The sequence below is a fragment of the Cucurbita pepo genome, chromosome 12, assembly GCF_057944985.1.
Source record: "Cucurbita pepo subsp. pepo isolate OVF chromosome 12, ASM5794498v1, whole genome shotgun sequence".
NCBI lineage: Eukaryota > Viridiplantae > Streptophyta > Magnoliopsida > Cucurbitales > Cucurbitaceae > Cucurbita > Cucurbita pepo.
In genome coordinates, this window is record NC_141809.1 from 12,281,877 (window position 1) to 12,303,712 (window position 21,836).

General features: G+C 39.3%; 3 protein-coding genes and 1 long non-coding RNA gene across 19 annotated transcripts; 1 reads left to right on the forward strand and 3 right to left on the reverse strand.

The window, feature by feature from the left end:
• Positions 1–2,469: 2,469 nt before the first annotated feature.
• LOC111806734 (putative LRR receptor-like serine/threonine-protein kinase At1g05700) lies at positions 2,470–10,828 on the reverse strand. Its single transcript, XM_023692172.2, has 13 exons — positions 10,522–10,828; positions 9,895–10,438; positions 8,478–8,953; positions 8,242–8,383; positions 8,090–8,161; positions 7,945–8,016; positions 6,919–6,999; positions 6,672–6,829; positions 6,368–6,591; positions 4,840–4,966; positions 4,476–4,538; positions 4,212–4,392; positions 2,470–3,074 (listed from the first exon to the last, which is right to left on the reverse strand). The coding sequence occupies exons 1-13, from the start codon at positions 10,589–10,591 to the stop codon at positions 2,651–2,653; spliced, it is 2,634 nt and encodes an 877-aa protein (XP_023547940.2). The 5' UTR covers positions 10,592–10,828; the 3' UTR covers positions 2,470–2,650.
• Positions 10,829–11,687: 859 nt separating this feature from the next.
• On the forward strand, positions 11,688–21,559 carry LOC111806736 (uncharacterized). Of its 16 annotated transcripts, none has more exons than XR_015423103.1 (5): positions 11,812–12,097; positions 14,848–14,936; positions 16,767–20,212; positions 20,481–20,550; positions 20,677–21,559. It is a non-coding gene; the product is annotated as an uncharacterized LOC111806736 (long non-coding RNA). The 16 variants fall into 16 exon arrangements; XR_015423106.1 differs by having other exon boundaries at positions 20,740–21,559; XR_015423107.1 differs by having other exon boundaries at positions 11,819–12,097; positions 16,767–16,934.
• LOC147790015 (kinase-like protein) lies at positions 12,417–14,966 on the reverse strand. The gene is given in 7 exon segments (XM_087129435.1): positions 12,417–12,525; positions 12,620–12,778; positions 12,780–12,847; positions 12,850–13,405; positions 13,675–13,770; positions 14,045–14,160; positions 14,853–14,966. Coding segments are annotated over 7 exon segments (1,218 nt in total).
• Positions 15,847–20,060, reverse strand: LOC111785324 (LRR receptor-like serine/threonine-protein kinase IOS1). The gene is made up of 12 exons (XM_023665733.2): positions 19,919–20,060; positions 19,280–19,817; positions 18,693–19,168; positions 18,475–18,607; positions 18,317–18,388; positions 18,175–18,246; positions 18,016–18,096; positions 17,450–17,861; positions 17,230–17,356; positions 17,052–17,114; positions 16,756–16,945; positions 15,847–16,270 (listed from the first exon to the last, which is right to left on the reverse strand). Exons 1-12 carry the CDS (start codon positions 20,013–20,015, stop codon positions 15,847–15,849), a joined length of 2,685 nt encoding a protein of 894 aa, XP_023521501.2. The 5' UTR covers positions 20,016–20,060.
• Positions 21,560–21,836: the final 277 nt, after the last annotated feature.

The window sequence follows — 21,836 nt, forward strand, 5'->3', positions numbered from 1 at the left end:
CCGGAAAAGGAGATTTGGAGGTCATCCTCTTAACCCTATAGCTGTATTGATGTATATATACCAAATCTTTACTCATTCTCTCAATTTATTTATTTTTTTCAAATCTAAGATATTATTTATTAAATAATATTTTTTTTTTCGATGTGTCGGTATGGTTAAGAAACGATAGTTCTTTGGTATCCGAAACTTTACTTCGGTACCTGATTTTTTTAGGTTGATATATGCACCCGCTATCTAGTACAGTATCCGTAAATAGCTTAGCATTTATATGGGAGGATTCAGTCCTCGATAGAACCTTGATGTTTGAATGTTCGGGATGTATCGACGATATAGTTGACTCATGTATTGGTTTTTGGTAGACATGTCTGAGCAAGCTATGATGGTCAATGACATCTCGTGACTTGGGCTGACATCACAATATGTCGACCATTGTTGGAAACTTAGATGATGAGACAAGATGCGACGAGACATTGTGTATGAGATACCTTGACCTGGAGTAGTGACAAGGTCGAGCTGGATGACTTGACCTAGTGTAAAAGCAAGTCGACTATAGTCACAAACAATTGAAAATGCACGCATAGGTGATGTTTGTGGCTGAATAAGTTAAGATTCCACATGAGTTCTGTGCGGTTAGGGAAAGAAAACCTCGCCTAATGTCCGATGAAGCCACAAAGCCGACAAAAAATTTAAATGAAGTTTGAATTTCTCTTGAGGCTTGTCATGAACGTGTCAAGATCATGACACCGCATGGTTGAAAAAGTACGATCGTGATACTTAGTTTGTAATAATTCTAAATTGGGTGATCTCGTAGGGATTCTCCTAGGAAGCACGTGAGTGAGGATAGAGCATACTAAAAGAACTCATGGTTTGGTGACAAGTAAGTAATGTGGTCATGTTTCAGGGGCTGGGGTCATTAAGTGCTGAATCCGAGCTCTAAATCCTGATATGAATCCTGAACATTAAACATTACAGATTGTCTCGAGTCTATTGGACGAACCAATGAATTTCAATACTTTCAATGCAGTACTTCGTACGGTTTTCTTAAACTCAAACTTCTTAAACTTGCACCTTAGCACGAGTCTACTAAACCCTCCACTCGAACCCCAAACTTAAAAGGCCGAACCCATGTCTCTTGTAGAGGCTAGAGGACTCAATTATTAGGTTCTGTTTGATAACTATTTTGTTTTTAGTTTTTGGTTTAAATTTTAAGCTTATGAACGTTGCTTCTTCCCAAAATCGAAATCAAGTTTTGAAAACTAAACGTAGTTTCTAAAAACTTGGTTTTGTTGATGGGATTTGATCAAGTATTACAAGTATATTATTAAGAAACGTGATGTTAGATCCCATATTGGTCGGAGAGGGGAACGAAGTATTCCTTATAAGGATGTGGAAACCTCTTTCTAGTAGACGCGTTTGAAAAACCTTGAGGGGAGGCTTAAAAGAGAAAGCCCAAAGAGGACAATATCCGCTAACGGTGGGCATGAGCTGTTGTAAATGGTATAAGAGCCAATCACCGGATGGTGTGCTAGCAAGGACGCTGGGTCCCGCATCGATTGGAGAGGGGAACGAAGCATTCCTTATAAGGATGTGGAAAACCTCTCCGCAGTAGACGCATTTCAAAAACTTTTAGGGGGAAGCTCAAAAGGGAAAGCCTAAAGAAGACAATATCTGCTAACGGTTGGCTTGGACTGTTACAAGTGATATCAGAGCCAATCACCGGACGGTGTGTTAGCGAGGACGCTGGGTCCCACATCGGTTGGAGAGGGGAACGGAGCATTCCTTATAAGGGTGTGGAACCTCTCTGTCGTAGACACGTTTCAAAAATCTTGAGGGGAAGTCCGAAAGGGAAAGTCCAAAGAGAATGATATCTGCTAATGGTTGACTTGGGTTGTTACAAATGGTATTAGAGCCAATCACCGGACGGTGTGCTAGCGAGGACATTGGGTCCCACATCGGTTGGAGAAGGGAACGAAACATTCCTTATAAGGGTGTGGAAACCTCTCTCTAGTAGAAGCGTTTCAAAAACCTTGAGGGGAAGCCCGAAAGAGAAAGCCTTCCCCTCAAGAGAAATCCCAAAAAGAACAATATCTGCTAACGGTGGGGTTGAACTGTTACAAATGGTATAAGAGTCAGTCATCGAGCGGTGTGCCAGCGAGGATGCTGGGGTTGAACTGTTACAAATGGTATAAGAGTCAGTCATCGAGCGGTGTGCCAGCGAGGATGCTCGGTCCCCAAAGGGGGTGGATGGTGAGATCTCACATCGGTAGGAGAAGGGAACAAAGCATACCTTATAAGGGTGTGGAAACCTCTCCCTAGTAGACGCGTTTTAAAATTTTTAAGGGAAAACTCAAAGAGGACAGTATCTGCTAACGATGGGCTTTGGCTATTACACGTGCTTCATGTAAAAAAAAATGGGAGGAAACAAGTTCATATATACAAAAAAACATAAAACTCGAAACAAAATCGTGATAAAACGGAATCAAACGATTCATTGAGAACTTGACATCCAGTAAAATACATTACAATGTAGGATTGTGGCTGGATGATCTCTTAGATGCATATAAAAGTAGTTCAATGGCAGCCATTTAATATTAACAAATTTAGTTCCAAGCTAGAACAGCTGATAACTAGCTATGTTACCATGCAAGTTCTACTGCCTTTCGTTGGAATCTGATATCAATGAACCCAAAGAGACCCAATCAAGACTGTAACTGAGTTCATCATTGTTTACCTGAGAATTCTCCAAGACATCCAAACATTGTTTCAGTTCCATCACTACCTGTGTCATGGATGGCCTCCGAGTTGAAGATGAAGCTACACAGTTCATTGCCAAATCAATAAATTCCAAAATAGAGCTATGAATAAAGCTCCATCCTAACTTTGGGTCTACTATCTTCTTGATTCCCTCTTCTTTAAGCCCTGAAATAACCCATTTGATGATATGGGTTTTGTCCTCACTTTTTGTTATTGCTGCCTGACCTGTGATGATTTCGAGTAAAATCACTCCAAAGCTATAAACGTCGCTCTTCTCGCTTAACTTGTTTGTCTCGCTTAACTTTTTTGTCGTAGTGTACCTGCAGGGAAATGTATGTTAGGAAAACGTATATCGAAATGTGGAATTGTTGGGTAAGTGAGAAGTATTAAAGCCCTCGTTTGATAACGATTGTTTTGCTATGATTCTTAAACAAAACAAAGAAACTCGTGAGTGGAGTAGTATTTTGTAACGGTCCAAGCCTACCGCTAGTAGATATTGTCCTCTTTGGTCTTTCCCTTTTGGGCTTCCCTTCAAGGTTTTTAAAACGCGTCTACTACGGAGAAGTTTCCATATCCTTATAAGGAATGCTTCGTTCCCCTCTCCAACCAATGTGGGATCTCACAATCCACCCCCCTTGGGGACCCAGCGTCCTCGCTGGCACACTGTTTGATGACTGGCTCTGATATCATCTGTAACAACTCAAGGTCACTACTAGCAGATATTGTCCTCTTTAGGCTTTCCCTTCTGGGATTCCCCTCAAGGTTTTTAAAACGCGTCTTCTAGGGAGAGGTTTCCACACCCTTATAAGGAATGTTTCGTTCCCCTCTCCAACCAATGTAGGATCTCACAATCCACCCCTCTTGGGGACCTAGCGTCCCCGTTGGCACACCGTCTGATGACTGGCTCTGATACCATCTGTAACAACTCAAGGCCACTGCTAAGAGATAAATCCACCCCTCTTGGGGACCTAGCGTCCCCGTTGGCACACCGTCTGATGACTGGCTCTGATACCATCTGTAACAACTCAAGGCCACTGCTAAGAGATATTGTCCTCTTTAGGCTTTAAAACGCGTCTTCTAGGGAGAGGTTTCCACACCCTTATAAGGAATGCTTCGTTCCCCTCTTCAACCAATGTGGGATCTCACAATCCACCCCTCTTGGGGACCCAGCGTCCCCACTGCCACACCATTCAGAACCTGGCTCTAAACCATTTATAACAGCCTAAGCCCACCGCTAGCAAATATTGTCCTCTTTGAGTTTTCCCTTTCGAGTTTCCCTTCAAGGTTTTTAAAACGTGTCTGCTAGGGAGATATTTCCACGCCCTTATGAGGAATGCTTCGTTCCCCTCTCCAACCAATATGAGATCTCACATATTTATAGGCTTAAATTTAAAAACAAAACTATATAATCATCAAACCGAGTCTAAGCTATTACGGTGCTGATAGGAAATACTTACTCGGGGTCAAGGTAGCCAGGGGTGCCAACAGCTGAAGATGCCTGAGCTCCATCTCCCAAGTGTTTTGAAAAGCCAAAATCAGCTAATTTGGCATGCAAGTTTCTATCTAGTAATATGTTTGTGGACTTGAGATCTCTGTGAATAATTGCTGGCTTACAGCCAAAATGAAGATACTCTAACCCTGTAGAACATAACATTGCAATTCAATAATCAAATGACAATAAATGAATGGGATTTGAGTTAAGCAAATGATGTTTTTCCAACCTTGTGCTGCATCAAGAGCAATCCTCAGTCTCTCCTTCCAGCTCAAGACATGGTTGCTTTTCTCTAGTTCATATCAAAAGAACGAAAATCTCGATGAGCTTCTCAATTGAATCGGAACCGAAACTAAGGCAGTCTAGTCGACAATGATTTCGTTTTTATTTTTCTGCACGTTTTCTTCCTTGTAACCCGTTTTGTAACTTTTTCACCGTTCTTTAAACACGTTTGAATTCTTAGCTAAACCGAAAACAAAAACGAGCCCGATTGATAATCATTTGGGTTTTGAAAATGAAGTCTATAATCATAACGTCCAAAAACTAATATCTAAATGGTTATCAAACGGGGTTAAGTTTGAATAGAGTTTTACCTGACAGATGATCTGCTAAGTTTCCATTATTCATGTGTTCATAAACCAGTCCTTGGTGAGTGTCTTCATCACAGTATCCAAGCACGGAAGTTAAGTTTCCATGGTGAACTTTAGTAAGCAACTGTGCCTGTAATGTTGTCAAGCTTGAAATTAGCATAACTTAATTCAAGGTCTTGCCAAATACTTTGACATAGAAAAGAACTGATGAATTTTGAGACTTTCACCTGCTGTTAGGAGAATTGTTTAGCTGATATGTTTCGGTCATGTTTGAAAGTGGTTTTGAAATAGTTAAAATCGTTCCAAAACACGCCTTTAATCATTCAAAATCAGATTTGATCGTATTGTATAGGAGTAACTCATTACGTTCTGGGTGGAATTGCCATAACATGGTTGTTCTTGGTCGTTCTTCTTAGCAAGAATTATTGCAGTTGGATAATGGGTAGGAGAACTTGAAAGGCAGACGTGTTTTAAAAATCTTGAGGGGAAGCTCGGGAGGGAAAACCCAAAAAGGACAATATCTGCTAGCGGTGGGCTGTTACAAATGGTATCAGAACTAGACATCAGGCGATGTACCAGCGAGGAGGCTAAGCCCCGAAGTGGGGTGGACACGAGGTGGTGTGCCAGCAAGGACGTTGGGCCATGAAAGAGGGCGGATTGAGGGGTTCCACATTGATTGGAGAAGGGAACGAGTGCCAGCGAGGATGCTAGGCCCCGAAGGGGGGGGGGGGGGTGGATTGTGAGATCCCACATCGGTTGGAGAGGGGAACGAAACATTCTTTACAAGGGTGTGGAAACCTCTCCCTAGCAGGTGCTGGACCCCAGGGGGGTGGATTGTGAGATCCAACGTCGGTTGGAGAGGAGAACGAAACATTCTTTATAAGGGTGTGGAAACCTCTCCCTATAGACACGTTTTAAAAATCTTGAGGGGAAGCCCAAAAGGGAAACCGCAAAGAGGACAATATCTGCTAGCAGTGGGCTTGGGTTAGACTGTTACAAATGGTATTAGAGCCAAACACCGGACGATGTGCTAGCGAGGAGCCCAAAAAGAACAATATCTGCTAGTGATGGGCTGTTACAAATGGTATCATAGCCAAACACCAGGCAATGTGCCAGTGAGGAGGTTGTGTCCCGAAGAGGGGTGGACACGAGGAGATGTACCACTAAGGACGCTGAGTCCCGAAGGGGGGTGGATTGGGAGGTTCCACATCGATTAGAGAAGGGAACGAGTGTCAGCGAGAACACTACGCCCCAAAGGGGGGTGGATTGTGAGATCCCACATTGTGTTGGGGAGGAGAACGAAACATTCTTTATAAGGGTATGGAAACCTCTCCCTATCAGACACGTTTTAAAAACCTTGAGAGGAAGCCCGAAAGGGAAAACCCAAAGAGGACAATATCTGCTAGCGGTGAGCTTGGGTTTTAGGACGCGCATTCAAATGTGTAAAACCACCCTCCAAGCACGTGCTTAGTGTGTGTGATCATAGCAAGATTCAGGATGATTACTAAGAACTAAATATGCTATTGCTTACCTCTTCCTGAAAGTGCTTGTAACATTGAACTGATGCAGGGGACAACATTTTCACAGAAACTTGGCTGCTATGCAAGTAACCATGATAAACTGTTCCAAATCCTCCCTTCCCTATTACCCTCTCAAAGTTGTTTGTTATACTCAAAATCTCTGAATAGCTAAACTGTGTATTCACTGGCATTAGTAATGTCTTGCCTTGGTTGCTACTTCCAGAGATCTGCTTTTCTGCACAAGGAATTAGTACTCCCCACAGTTAAAATGAATGCATCTAACCATGAAAAACAAGATCATTACGTGTGCAATACCTCGCTTCTTTCGTCGTTTTTGGCTCCAAAAGATCGCCCCACCGGTTAACAATACTAGTGCAACTCCACCAAGTGATGCTGCTAATGGAACCACATACTTCTTGTTCTTCTCTTTATTGCAGGGTTCTGCTAGGCAAAGATTTGGATTGCCTTCGACACTTCGCAATGAATAACAGGAAGTGAGACGATTCCGAATATCGTTGTGACGTAATGTCTAAAGGTTTGGATTGTGTTGAGTTGTTATTACCTCAATGATAAGGTTTTGTTCTTTGTTCTTTCGATTAGTGCTGGTGGAACTATCCCGGAGAGATTATTGTTTTCCAGGTTTCTACAAATTCAGATGAAAAATTGTGAGATCTTACATCGGTTGGGGAGGAGAACGGAACACCCTTTATAAGTAAGGGTGTGGAAAACTCTCCCTAGCTGACGCGTTTTAAAAACCTTGAAGGGAAGCACGAAAGGGAAAGCCCAAAGAAGACAATGTCTACTAGCGGTGGGCCTGGGCCATTACAAAATGGTATTAAAACCAGACACCGGGCGATGTACTAGTGAGGAGGCTATTCCCCGAAGGGGGGAGACATGTGGTGGTGTGCCAGTAAAGACGCTGGGCCCTGAAGGGGGGTGAATTTGGTGGGGGTCCCACATTGATTGGAGAAAGGAACGAGTGTCAGGAAGGACGCTGGGCCCTGAAGGAGGGTGGATTTTGAGATCCCACATCGGTTGGGGAGGAGAACGAAACACCACCCTTTATAAGGGTGTGGAAACCTCCCTCTAGCAGACGTATTTTAATAACCTTGAGGGGAAGCCCGAAAGGGAAAGCTCAAAAGGGAAAGCCCAAAGAGGACAATATCTGCTAGCAGTGACCCTGGACCATTACAAATGGTATAAGAGCCAGACACTGGGCGATGTGCCAGCGAGGAGGCTGTTCCCCAAAGGGGGAGACACGTGGTAGTGTGCCAGTAAGAACGTTGGGCCCCGAAGGGGGGTGGATTTGGTGGGGGTCCCAAATCGATTGGAGAAAAGAACGAGTGTCAGCAAAGACGCTGGGCCCTAAAGGGGGGTGAATTGTGAGATCTCTCATCAATTAGGGAGGAGAACGAAACACTTTTTATAAGGGTGTGAAAACCTCTCCTTAGCAGACACGTTTTAAAAACCTCGAGGGTAAGCCCAAAGAGAACAATATCAGATAGCGGTGGGCCTAGGCCTTTACAAAAATGGTGTCATAATAAACTCATTACCAGAAGACGACTTAGATCAGATGCAAGTAACTTACAGAACTCTCAAGAATGGCAGTGTAGCTAGAAACTCGGGAACCGTGCCATTCAAATGATTGTTGGACAAATCCCTGAATAAGGCAAATCAATTGCTTTGTTATATGCTATCTTGAATGGTAAACATGATGATAATGAGATACTTACAGGCATTGAATCATTGTAAGATTTGATATATGAGAAGAAATTTCCCCAGCCAATTCACTCAATGATAAGTTCCTGAGTTCATAAACTTCTTCAAAGAAAAGTTTGAGCAAAGTAACAAGTTTTTCCAGTTTTGAATATGGATAAGAACTTACAGAGATATGATATTTGTTGGGCGGCTACTATCGTTGTAGCTGCAATTCAGACCCTTCCACAAGTACTTTTCAGGGTAACATGGATCTCCTTGCCAGTTTTTCGTCAATTTGTACGATGATTTTACGTTCAGCAGTGCCTCGACTGGTATCAAAATGAATCAGAATGATAATGATGAACTTGTTATGAACACGAGTATCGAAATATATGATGCATAGTAGGTTGTGAGGAATCATACTTTCAGCTTGGTTTGTTTGAACCTGTGGGAACTGCTTTAGTATATATATCTCAATGGCATTGATTATGGGTGGAAGGCTTGAGCTATCATTTCTTTGGATGGAGATATCAAGCTTGCCCCCATTTGGAACATTGATGACACCAGTGCTATAGAGTGTGACATCTGATAGATATTCAGGAACCAAAGGTCCATACCAATATGATCCATTGATGAAGATGTTCATAGCTCTAAACTTCCCTTTTCCTGTCTTATTGAAATCTGTAAAGTGCATGTATATATAGGACTTCGTTTCGTTACCGATATTCCACGTAAAGTTCAGGGACTGATTGGGATTTGTTGGTGTAACTGCAGTTTTCATGACAATAGATGGAACTGCAAATACATTTGACATAATCGAATGGTTAGAAGATGTTATGATTTGCGAGCGAGTTGCGGCCGAGTGCGACCATATCCGATCGTAACTATCGTTAGGATACCTGAGGAAAAGAGAGTTGCAGGAAGCAAGTTAAGCTCACCAAATTGTTAGGATCGCACAACAACGCACACACTCGATCTAGATGGATACAAAGAATAAAAGAGAGAAAATGTTTGTAACATCCCAAGTCCACTAGCAGATAGTGTCCGCTTTGGCCCGTTACGTATTGTCGTGAGTCTCACGGTTCTAAAACGTGTCTACTATGGAGAGGGTTTAGTCCTACTCCGACCAGTGCCTTGCACTGTCCGGTGATTGACTCTGATACCATTTGTAATAGCCCAAGTCTACCACTAGCCGATATTGTCCTCTTTGGGTTTTCTCTCAAGGTTTTTAAAACGCGTCTGCTAGGAGAGGTTTCCACACCCTTATAAAGAACGCTTCGTTCCCCTCTCCAACCATTGTGGGATCTCACAATCTTGGGGGCCTAACGTCCTCACTGTCACACCGCCCAACGTCCACCCCGCAAGGAGAAGAGAGAGGTTTCCACACCCTTATAAAGAATACTTCGTTCTCCTCTCCAGCCATTGTGGGATCTCACAATCTTGGGGGCCTAACGTCCTCACTGTCACACCGCCCGAATTCCCCTCCACAAGGAGAAGAGAGAGGTTTCCACTTCCTTATAAAGAAATGCTTCGTTCCCCTCTCCAACCGATGTGAGATCTCAAAATCCACCCCCTTGAGGACCAACGTCCTCACTAGCACACCGCCCGGTATTCACTCCACAAGGAGAAATATTGGTTAAAGGTTTATATTGATGAATTCAGGTACGTACAGTAAGAGAGAATACCAATAACGCAAAAAGTACATTTTCAAAGCACTACTAAGTGTAACTATTTATTTCATATGTCATTTACCAGTAAAGCTATAAATAAGCATCAGACTCCATAACCCAACACAAACAATCTCAATCAGTCACTAAACAACGAGGAGAACGAGCCTCACCTTATGGCTCGGTTGGGAGCTAGACCATAGTCTAGCCGCTCGTGAAGCATCAAGGATCCAGATTCCGCTACATAAGTGCTATTATCCAGAGTCCTAATCTCTATTGCTGATATAAAAGGCACTCCTATTCCAACATCTATCAGACATATTTGCACATAATCCAACAGAGGGACATGTATCAGTTCTTTTGTTACTCTTGTATCACCATTCTTTATAACAACTGAATCCCAATAATCAACTCCAAGAGATAGATCAAATGTTGGCCGTGCTTCACCATCATAGTTTCCATGCATGAAACTCACTCGGATCAAGTACCTATTCCTCCCACCCTTTGGTGTTCTTATGGTGTAACAGTTTCTGATTCCGACAGGAAAGCTTCTTAGATTCCTGAATTGATTCTCTGATGTTTTGTTCTTGAATTCAGCTGATATGTTCTTGATTTCACCGGTATCGATGAACTCAGCATCAGAGACATATTTGAGCCCTGTTTTAGCATCAATATAGCTTGAATTTGCTGGTAACCCACAATCAATACTCATGAAACCTGCAATAAAGGGCAAGAAAATCATCATAATTCTTCGTTTTAAGAGCTTGAAATGGGAAATTTTTGAAAGAAATGAAGTGAACCTGATGGATCATCGGCTTGGATAAGAACAAGGAGAGCCAAAAATGCAGAAATTTGGAAAAGTGTAGCCATTTCAGAGCACGCTTTTGAGGATTTGGTGCTATAAATTAGATATTCTCTTGGAGGTGATAGCCACAAGCTGAAGGAGATAGCCACAAGGCAATGAATGGGTATCTATTGAACTGCATGTTCTGCATAATTGCTATCCAATGACACTGTTATTTGATGGGAAGAAAAGGATGGAATTTGCAGAAGAAAGTTGCAGAAAATGAAGGTTTTGTGAGTTTGAAACAGTCCAAGTCAATGGCATTGAGTTGACCATTTCTTTGCTTTTGTATTGACTTGTTTTTTGATATTCCATTTGCAGCCCCAAGTTGCTTTATAACAAAATATCATAAGCAAAGTAAAAGGGGAAATGTTCTAATGTTTTGATAAATTGATAGGTTTGTTTATTTTTATTACAAGATTTTGAATTCGACTCGGAATGGATTTGATTGGAGTTTGCGTGACGCTCGAGTAAATGAGAGGTACATGAATGAATCAGGACCACAGAACCAAAGTGATCTTAAAGATGAGATGACTAAAAATAACTTAGAATATTTGAAAGTTACTGCTTATACCAATAAGATGCACCTTCTCTTTCAAAAGAATTAAGTTAGGGGTGTACACGGTCCAATTGGGTTGAAGATAATTTTGGGTTGGTTAGATTGGTAACCCAACCCTCTATTTTCGAGTTGGGGAGTCGAGTTGTTATAAGAATTAAAATTTAATTTTTTTATAGATAAAATATATTAAATATTCCGAAATAAACACAAATCAATCTCTAATTATTCAAAGAGAAAATTTTCATGAACGAGAATTTTAACATCTAACATAGTTCAACATTATCTTGTAACTAAATTTTGGCACGTTTGAGCGATGGTTACGAAAATACAAATATGCACGACAAAAATAAAAATTACTATGAAAAAATATAATCTGTGTTGCATAAATGATAAGACGGTGATATGCTGAATTTGGATTCTAGGTTAAAATTGAAATACGTGTTAATTATTAATTTATATTATTTTTAATTTGATATCTAATATTAACTAAATTTCAATTTAGTTCCTTACATTTTGATATTTTTCAATTTTATTATCGAGAATGTTTAAATTATCTCGTGATAAACACGATACTTCGGGAGCTACCAGAAATTTAGAGAAGGAATTAGTTAATGGCGCCTTTTATAACGATTAAGAGCGATTAAGAACTGTATTTCATCTGTTCGAGATGGCGATGTAAGGTAAGATTTGAATTGTATTTAATCTGTATCTGTTTTCTTTTGGTGGTTTTTGCCATTCACGGAGTTTTTGGTTCCTTAGGAAATTGGTTTGATTAATGGTTGAAACTGAAAGTGATGCTTACTCTAGGTCAAAGTAACCAGGAGTGCCAGCCACCATTCATGTGGGTCTTGCTACCATCACTTGGAAACTCTTGGAGAGCCCGAAATCTGCAAGTTTGGTTTGGAAATTGCCTGTCAGCAAGATGTTCGTTGTTTTGTCTGTGGACTGTGGGTGGGTTACAACCATTATGCAGGTACTCGAGTCCTGTATTTTTCGTGATTTGCTTAGTATTTCATTTTTAGGCTGCAAAAGGAACGTTTATAACAATCTATTTGTTTGAAAGGACCGAGTAAATTCTATAATTTTGTTGAATTTTCTCACCTTGTGCTGCATCTATTGCTATCTGAAGTCTATCTTCCCAGGTTAAGAGAACTGAACTTTCTGTGTGCGTATATTAATTGATTGAAAGGGTCTCCTTGAATTAACATGTGAGAAAAGTCTTCTAACTAATTAGCTGAACATGTGAGAAAAGTCTGTAGTATGTAGGAGATAAAGGTCCAAACAAGTTCTCCTCATTCAGAATGACAATTAAAGACTCTGATCTTAACAATTTCAGCAAAGTACATGTAAACATAGTATTGGGAAGTTACTTCATCTGGATTCCACTTGAACTTCAAGGAACTGCTTGAATTCGTTGGAGTTGCTGTATTACTCATCACAATAGATGGTACTTCATACATATCATAATGGGATCTACAGTGTTTGATGTACTTACATTTGTCCATTCTTGATAGGTAAAAGGTGTCCATATGCGGTCGAAAGCATCATATCCCAACCTTCATTTATAATTAGATTATAACTCAGATTGTGAAACCTGTATGTTTGATTTGTACCAAAATTAGCTCGGGAAATAAGTGATAATGATCCAGTTGTAGTTGGGCAAGGGCCTGAACTCCAATGCAGAGATGAATGGTGTTCCTTGGTTTATGTTTATTAGACAAATATGTATATATTATCTGTTGAAGAGATGTGTATGATATCTTTCCATACATCAAAGTCTACCTCGGTAAACTCCACTGAGTCCCACAAATTTTGTCAAATGTAGAGATTGAATTTGGGAAGCTTATTGAGACCATCATAATTCCCATACAAGAAATTTGCTCGAATCAGATATTTGGTACCTCTAGTAATGTTAACATTGTTGCAGTTTCTAGCCCCCTTTGAAAAGTATATCACCTTCCACATCTGTCGTTGATATCTATCTTTGTATTGGAAGGATAAATCTTGACTTTCACCAGTAGTTATATAAGCCGCATCTGAAATATATTTGATGCCTGTGTTCGATTCTCCATAGCTAGAATTTGCTAGTAATCCACAATCTAGGCTTATGAAGGCTGATAAACATGGACGGTTATTAATTTTCAATTGGGAAAGGTAGCGAAAAATCAAGGTTGATAAAGCAAATGTTGGTTTACCTGATTGATCTTGAGCTAGAACAAGAACCTGAAGTGCAGCTAGACAACCCAGAAAACCAAAGAGGAGAATTGCAAACTCGATACCACTCAGGGTTTAGGATAAAAACAAAAGTAGATAATGTTGTAAAGAAAGTTTGAATGAAAACTTGTCACTCCTTGGGTTGCATCCATTGCTATTCGGAGTCTATCTTCCCCACTTATAGCACTTGAACTTATCTCTGCATTTCAATCGGAAAAAAAAAAGCAGGGCAGGCCTCAATTTTCATTTTTTGTTGCTGGCCTGAGTTTAAAATTTCCAATATAACATGGAAGGTGATGCATTGTTTCAAATCATTGCTAGACACTAGAGGATTACCAGAAAGGCGCTGTGCTAAACCCATTGGCCATGTACTCATAAATTAGGCCAAAGTGAGTTCCTTCTCTCAAATACCCTACAAGATTGTTCAAGTTTCTGTGGTGAACATTAAGAACTGAAAGCTGTATGAAATTAGCATATTTTTAGTCTGATAAGCAAGTGTGAGCTGAATTTTTTTATGACTTATGAGAATATCAAATATGAATTACTCTATATAAAGTACATTCCTTTGCTTTAAATTGATCGTGGCCTTGTATTGCTGATGGAGCTAGCATCTTTACAGCCACTTGATCATCAATCATTCCATGGTATACTGCTCCAAAACTACCCCTCTACCATGAATCGTCACAAAATTGTTGGTCACTCTCACAATTTCAGAACAAGTAAGCTGCCGTCTTCTAGTTTCCAAGAACTGCCACCAACACTAATGTTGGTTTCTGGATGATCCATCTCCAAGGCATCTTCGCCTTGCTGTTTCTTTTTGATCTAGCAAACCAGAATACAATCCCTGCAACTATGACAATGACAAGCAGGCCACCGATTGATGTTACTACAGGAATCATAACTTTGTTCTTCTTATTCTCCTACTCCACCACCACTCTCTCGTTGGTGATTCTAGATTTGGATTACCTTTCACACTGTCATCTATAGATTTACTTAGCAGGCTTGTTTGACTTGCATTTTGCAACTGAAATATTTCTTTAAAGCTCATGTATTCCAAGAAATATACCTTAATGATAGTAACTATCATTAGATCTTCTTATGAGCTCAAGTGGAATTGGACATGAGAGATTGTTGTTCTCCAAATTTCTGTAAAGATTGCATTGAAGTTCATTTACTATATTCAAAGCCATCATCTTCCGATGATAATTGCATTGATTTGCTTTATTAATCTCATTTTAGATGTATGGACAAATTTCGTACACTGCTTTAATGTTACTTTTAAATATGATATTCTCATCAAATTTGGCAAAAGAACAGATGTTGAAAATCTAGCATGGAGATTTTTGTTCTAAGAAAGTTTCAGATTGCTAAATCTACAACGTTCTGCAGTTTATAAGTTTACATTATAAATTCCTAGCATCCACAAAAATACCGGTTTTTGTTTCGTTTTGTTTTTAATTGAAGTTTTAGGCAGTTCTAATTTGGGGTATTTTTTCTTATGTTCGACAGTTGACTTGGACTTGGCCATCTTTTTGAATACCAACAGCTGACAAGAGAATTTCAACCCAACCATCTGCATCCTGCTGACCACAGCAGAGGTTATTGTTTAAAACTTTAAACTCTTTCATTTTATGGCCCAGTATTCAATTGAATAATAAGCATGCCATTGGGTAGATAATAAGCATGCCATCCCTCCTGTTTGCTTAGATTTGAAATGACAACGAAGTGGAATCCGAGGTTGTCGATACGAGAAGAAAGAGGGAGTGAGAGGGAAAGGAGAGAGGGGAGAAACGAGAAAAGGGAGCATTTTGTCTATACTAACAAAGTGTTAGAACTAAAGATGAATAAGACACATCAACTTCATTGATGCACGATTACATATAGTATATATGAGTGATTATAAAAAGTTGGCTTACGTTCTTGTAGTTGTACAGAAGAAAAACCTAAGTGGATAGGTTTGATTTGCTCATTGTTGACCGGTCTAACAATTGACCGAAAGAATGTCAACTACACTAACGACATCAATGTTGTTAGCAACATTATGCAATCTTTATCCCCATGCCTCTTCCATGTCCAGACCATTTTTACAAATTCATTTCTAAGTTGTCTAACTTAACAATATTCATCGAACCAAACTCAATAGATAATGCACAGATTATTCATTAAAGTTAATGGTTCAATCCTCAACTTTGACGTTAAATAATAAATTTAGTGAAATGACTTCTAAGATTTGTATCTATTTGGTTTCTAACTTGCGACAAATTCAAAAAATTTAAAAATTAAATGAATAGATATTAAGAATAAAATGCTAATTTTTTAAAAATAAATTAAGCTCTTATTCAAAATCAAAATACATCAACCAGTTTTAGGAAGTACGAAGAAAAGAAAACAATCACCAAGTTTTGTTGTGCGACTGCCAAAAAAAGTTACAAAGATGGTTTGATAACAAATACAGTACAAATCTCCTTAGAGAAATGATCCATATTTTCAAGCTGGAGAATTCGATGTTCACCTCGCCATGGGACCAGAATCGGTAGCACTGAACCCCACAGTGGAGATGGGCCTCGATTGGATGGAATTTATTGAATCAAGCGAACGATTCTCAAGCTTTCGACTCAATTCCATGGCTAAGCAATCTTTGAGTTCTGCCACAACGTCGTTCATCGTTGGCCTTCTACTGGAATTTGCCGCTACACAAGCCATTGCCACTTCCGCCGTCTTCCAAACAGAGTTAGTGTCATATTGCCCTTGTAATCTTGGATCGACAATGCTCTGAATATCTCCTTGCGCCAGCGAAGATGTAGCCCATTTAGCTATATGTGGTGTAACTCCGGTTCTCGATATTACTGGTTTGCAACTGATTATCTCTAATAGAGCTATCCCAAAGCTGTATACATCGCTTTTCTCTGTTAGTCTGTTTGAGACGTAGTACCTGAGAGAAAAGCCATTAAATCTGTTTAGTCGAGTTTTTGTTGCAATGAATGGGGGTTTTGCATGTTAAGAAAAGAAATCATGTTGGAGCAGGGTTTGCTGGGCTATAATGGGGGAGATTTTGTTGAATTTCCTTTTAGGGAGAAGGGTAAACTTCTTGGGCAGACTTGTTTCTTTGGCATTATTTGGGAAATATGGTTTGAGAGGAATTGTAGGCTTTTTTGAGGAGCTGCAGGTCTGAGGGGGAGTTGTGGGGGGTTGTTTGGTTTAATGCTTCGTTGTGACTCCTGTAGCTAAGTCTTTTTGTAGTTATCAACTAGGGATTATTCTTTTGGATTGAATCTTTTCTTGTAGTTATTTGAACTTCTTTTGTTGGTTGCTTTTTTGTATGTCCTTGGTATTCTATTTTATTTTTCTCAATAAATTTGGTTGTTTGTGAGGGAAAATAAAAGAAAAACAAAGCAATGAAATTGAACTAGTACTCACTCTGGATCAAGATAACCAGGTGTGCCAGCGACAACTGTGGACATGTGGGTGTTGCCATCTATGGGAAAGCTTTTGGAGAGACCGAAATCGGCAAGTTTGCCTTGGAAATTATCTGTCAACAAGATGTTTGTTGTTTTCACATCTCTGTGAACTATTGGTGGCTTACAACCGTAATGCAGGTACTCCAGTCCTGTAATTTTCGTATAATCAAAATGTTAGCTTTTACTTTGTTTAGGGAGATAAATTTGTTTGTAGAAATAATTAAATTACTGATCTAATTGGTCTAGTTTTTTCACCTTGAGCTGCATCTATTGCTATTCGAAGTCTATCTTCCCAGCTTAGGATACTTGGACTACTCTCTGCTTACAAGTTAAACAAAAACAAAAGAAAGATAAACTCTCTGTCTTTACAAAAGGGTTAGATTTAGACTAATCTTGTAAGTAGTATTGTGAAGCTCATTATCATTGAGTTTACCTGAAAGGTGTTCTGCTAAATCTCCATTGGCCATGTACTCGTAAATGAGGCCCAGGTGGTTTCCTTCATTCAAATATCCAACAAGGCTTGTCAAGTTTCTATGGTGAACTCTCATAAGAAGGGTAACCTGCATTTTTGGAGTTATCATGTTAAGTTTAATGTAAAGTTGTTAGCGAATTAGTAAACTCAGAATTGAAATTATTGATTTAGGGTACCATGCCTCTGCTTGAAATTGCCGATACCCTTGTGATGATGACAAAGACAACATCTTCACTGCCACTTGAATGTCGTCAATGACACCATAATAGACCTCCCCAAAACCTCCTTTACCCAGAACTTTTGTGAAATTGTTGGTCATTTTCACCACCTCAGAATATGTAAATTGTTGTCTTCTCACCTCCAACGAATTACCAAATTGACTGTTGGTTTCTGACTTATCCACTACTGAGACAACATTTTTACCTTGTGGTTTCTTTCGAGATTTGATGATCCAAAAGCTTATTGCAGCAATTGTGACGATAACTAGGACTCCACCAATTGATGCTACAATTGGAATGATGATGTTGTTTTTCTTTTCATTCTTTGGACATGGATCTGATGTACATGCATCGAGATTTTGGTTTCCTCCTACACTGAAATCGGTACCATTCATGGCTAGATAAGTTTGACTTAGATTGTGACTTCGGAAAATTTTCAGTTTCCAGGAAAAATGCCATAATATATGAAGCATAAGAAGTTAAAGATGCAAAATTGTATTTTCAGTTCTTTTCTCTTCACGAAACTGACCTTAATGATAGTGAGCCATCATTGGATCTTTTCAAAAGATCAGCCGGTAGTGGACCTGAGAGGTTATTATTACCTAGGTTCCTGCAAATAGGGACAACAATAACTCAATTGTGTTCTGGCTCAAGTTGAGCTTCATATTTGTTTTTCCATATAACTTACAGAATTTTGAGGTGCAACAAACTAGACAGGAAATCAGGCACCTTCCCTGTCAAATTATTGTTTGACAAGTCCCTAAAGAAACAAATGCAGTAGATTAGTATTTATTTTCCGAATAAATCTAGCTTATTGGAAAGACACTTACAAAGTTCGCAACATTGTTAGTTTGGATATGTAAGAAGATATTTCACCATTCAGTCCACTTGTAGACAAGTTCCTGTTCACAAAATTCACCCTTCTCATGAATTCATTTGATTCATACATTTAAGAAAAAATCAAGCTTCATAAAAGGCTTGAACTTACAAGGATGTGATTCTTGGTGCAGCTTCATTGCTACAATTCAACCCACTCCAGGGATATTCCATCGGCACACATGGATCTCCTTGCCAATCCTTCGTTACCCCATAGGTTGACTTGATATTGGTAATTGCATCCACTATTTATCCAAAGAAGTAGTCGAATTAAAATTCATTAACTTTGACAAAGTAAATCACAAAGTGCATCTGAAGAAGGATACCCACTATCTCCTTTATCTGATGCTAACTCTGATATATCCTTCACTGTATATATCTCGAAAGCATTAATGATTGGAGGAAGTGTTGCATTCTCAATTGGAACTAAAGAAATTGTATGTCTATCTGCTGCATCCAATTGTTCTCGACTGTAAACGGTCAGTGTGGATAAATAACTTGGAATTAGAGGTCCATAAAAATGATCCCCATTGTGCATGATATTGAATCCTCTACTCTGGTTGCCCCTAAGCTCCACAACTTCAGAAAAGTGGATAAATACATAATATTGAGATGAATTTACGGTATCCCACCAAATTTCCAGTGGTTTGCTTGCATTTATTGGGGTGGAAGCAGTTTTCATGACAACGGAGGGCGGTTGGTGATTGTTGTGATCAGTAGCATCTACAGTTTGATTGGTGCTCACTTGTGTCCACTCATTGAAGTTAAATGGTGACCAGAGGCGATCATAAACATCAAAAGGGAACCTTAAGAGAGAGTAAACACAGAAACAAAATATTATCGCACCATCTTACTTGTTAAAGCATATGCTCTATTGATTAACAGTAAATTTGTTTGCGAAGTTAGTGCTTAAATACCTGTATGTTTGATTGTTTGTGGAACCAATGTCCAATCGAGTATACAGTGATAAGGATCCTGACGCTGTTTGATAAGTAATGTTGAGTAAAGGTCTAAATTCCAAGGCTGAGATGAATGGTACCCCATTTCCTGTATTGATCAGACAGATGTGAACTTCCTTTGAGGAGGTAACATGTATGAGATCTTTGAAAGTGTCAATGCCAACTTTGGTGAAGTTTATTGTTTCCCATAAGCTATTCCCAATATAGAGGTCAAACTGCGGTAGCAAGTTCAGGCCATCGTAGTTTCCGTATAAGAAATTTGCTCGAACCAAGTATTTGGTATCCTTTTTAACGCTTACATTGTAACAATTTCTGATTCCTTCGGGGAAGCTTCTGAGTTTCCTCATTTGCCTTTGGTAGATATCTCCATAAATCGAAGCTACACTTCCACTTACACCACTGTTTATGAAGGGTGCATCAGAAACGTAGTCGATCTTGGTTGTCGTTTCAGTGTAACTTGTACTCTCTGGTGTTCCACAGTCTAAACTAATGAAGCCTGAAAAACATACAAGAAAACAATATAAATCACAACTCTTTTATGCAACTCTAAAGATGATTAGAAGAAAGATAGATTAAAAATAGAGATATCTTTGTTACCTGACTGATCCTGAGCTTGAACAAGCAATAGAAGAGTTAGACCACATAGCAGAAAACCAAAGAGGGAATGGAACCCTGATAATTCCATTATGTTCATCTTCTTGGGTCTGTTTTCTGCTGCATCAGTTTATGAGAATTGAGAAAGGAGCCGACTTTATGAGCGCCTTGAGGCATTGACGTTGAATGTATCATATAGGAAGTCAACAATATAGGGATTCTCTTAACACAGCTTGGTCAATATCCACTGCTGGTCTCTGTGACATGCAAGGCACGTTACATAGGCAAGTTGACCAGGTACTATAATAACTTACCATCAATCATATGTATAGTTTAATTAATTTAAGAATTGAAACTGGTACCCTTTCGTTTATCAACGAGTTTTGGGTTGTTTTGTAAGCCTAGTTTTGCAGAATAGTTTAAAACTCGTACTAAATTATATATCATGACAATATATTATACAGAGATGAAGCTTAATTTCTTCATTATGAGCTGCTAAGTAGGAAAGGTTAGAGAGGGCCTCCATTTCCATTGATTTTGACATTTTTTTTATGGGAAATATCAGGGAAAAAGACAGACAGACCAAGTCCAACAATTTATGGCCGACTGGAGTGCAAGTTGAATCAAGTTCTATGGTAGAGAATCATTTGCATTCAATTATGAATTAACCTCTGCGGAATTTGAGCTTCTGAAATTTACTAACAATATTTCCATTAAATTTTTAACCTTGATGATAAAGGAAAGTTAATATCTTCTCTCAGTTGTCAAAAACTTGCAGCAGGAGAGGTATTATTCATATTCATTTGAATGTTTTCTTTTCATAGGATTGAAACTATCTCCATGTTTCTCCAAATGAATGCCATTCCACCATTGGAGGCAACTCAATTGGTATAGGAATTGAAGCTACAAACTTGACTGCATAAGTTTTTTTCTTTTCTTTTTCTGTGCGTCCCAAGTTTACTCAAGACTACAAAAGAATGGGCACATGGGAAGCCGTAGACTTTGTGGAGTCAATGGCCGCATTAGCTTTAATCTTCACAAATACGTGTGGAATAAAAGGATGTGGACCTTACTCATATATATATATATATGTTGTGAATTTGTTTAATTTAAATAGTGAACTTATCTGCTAGTTTTGTTGCTTGATCTGACAGATGATGAATGATAAGTTTTGACTTGGTAATCAAATGTTTATTGCTAATGATTGCTAATTTAGCTTGTTGACTTTACTCGATTATATTAATTTTACATTAATTTTTGAGATCAAACTAATGTGAGCATTTCATTCTTTTTCCTACTCCTTTTCCAGGGACCTTCGCTATCTTTGCTACTGCCTGTTGTCGTCACGTTGCCAGTCGCTTTGAAATTGGAATAGGGGAAGCTTCATCTCTTAGACCTCACACAAGGAGAAGAAGACTCCCTGTATTTCAAAACTTGAGCGAAGGGAGCTTAAGATTTGGCACTCGAATGTTGGTGATCGATCGTAGACGACGGGACGATAACTAGCTTTGACGAGGAAAGGAGACAACGACGCCACCAAAGGTCACTGGAAAAAGATGAGAAAAAGAAAAGGTACCCGCATGAGTAGTATAGTTTAACTGGTCTAAACGTATATACTCAACTCAAAAAAAAAAAAAAAAAGAATAGTCACCTCGAGAAGATAGAATAGCTACCTCACTCGATTCAACTCCAAAAATAATAAATATAATTGACCAAGTCAACTAACTATTTTGTCATACCCACCGTTATACCCCTTGGAGGCCCAACGAGAACTAAGTAACTATTTTGTCATACACACCAATGTGGGATTGCACAATCCATCCCCTTGGACCTCTTGGCACACCATATGACTTTGATATCATTTGTAATGGCTTGTTACTAATGGATGTTATCCCCTTTTTGAGTTTGAGAGAGGTTTCCA

What these genes read in the sequence shown, in the direction of transcription:
- LOC111785324 (XM_023665733.2), bottom strand. Translation starts at nt 20,015, where the DNA reads ATGAACATAATGGAATTATCAGGGTTCCATTCCCTCTTTGGTTTTCTG. An exon ending in GATGGCTCACTATCATTAAG is followed by an intron (nt 17,862 to 18,015) that starts GTCAGTTTCGTG and finishes TACCGATTTCAG; the next exon opens with TGTAGGAGGAAACCAAAATC. An exon ending in AGCAATAGATGCAGCTCAAG is followed by an intron (nt 16,946 to 17,051) that starts GTGAAAAAACTA and finishes CGAAAATTACAG; the next exon opens with GACTGGAGTACCTGCATTAC.
- LOC111806734 (XM_023692172.2), bottom strand. Translation starts at nt 10,591, where the DNA reads ATGGCTACACTTTTCCAAATTTCTGCATTTTTGGCTCTCCTTGTTCTT. An exon ending in CCAAGCCGATGATCCATCAG is followed by an intron (nt 10,439 to 10,521) that starts GTTCACTTCATT and finishes CCTTTATTGCAG; the next exon opens with GTTTCATGAGTATTGATTGT. An exon ending in CCAACAAATATCATATCTCT is followed by an intron (nt 8,162 to 8,241) that starts GTAAGTTCTTAT and finishes TTATGAACTCAG; the next exon opens with GAACTTATCATTGAGTGAAT.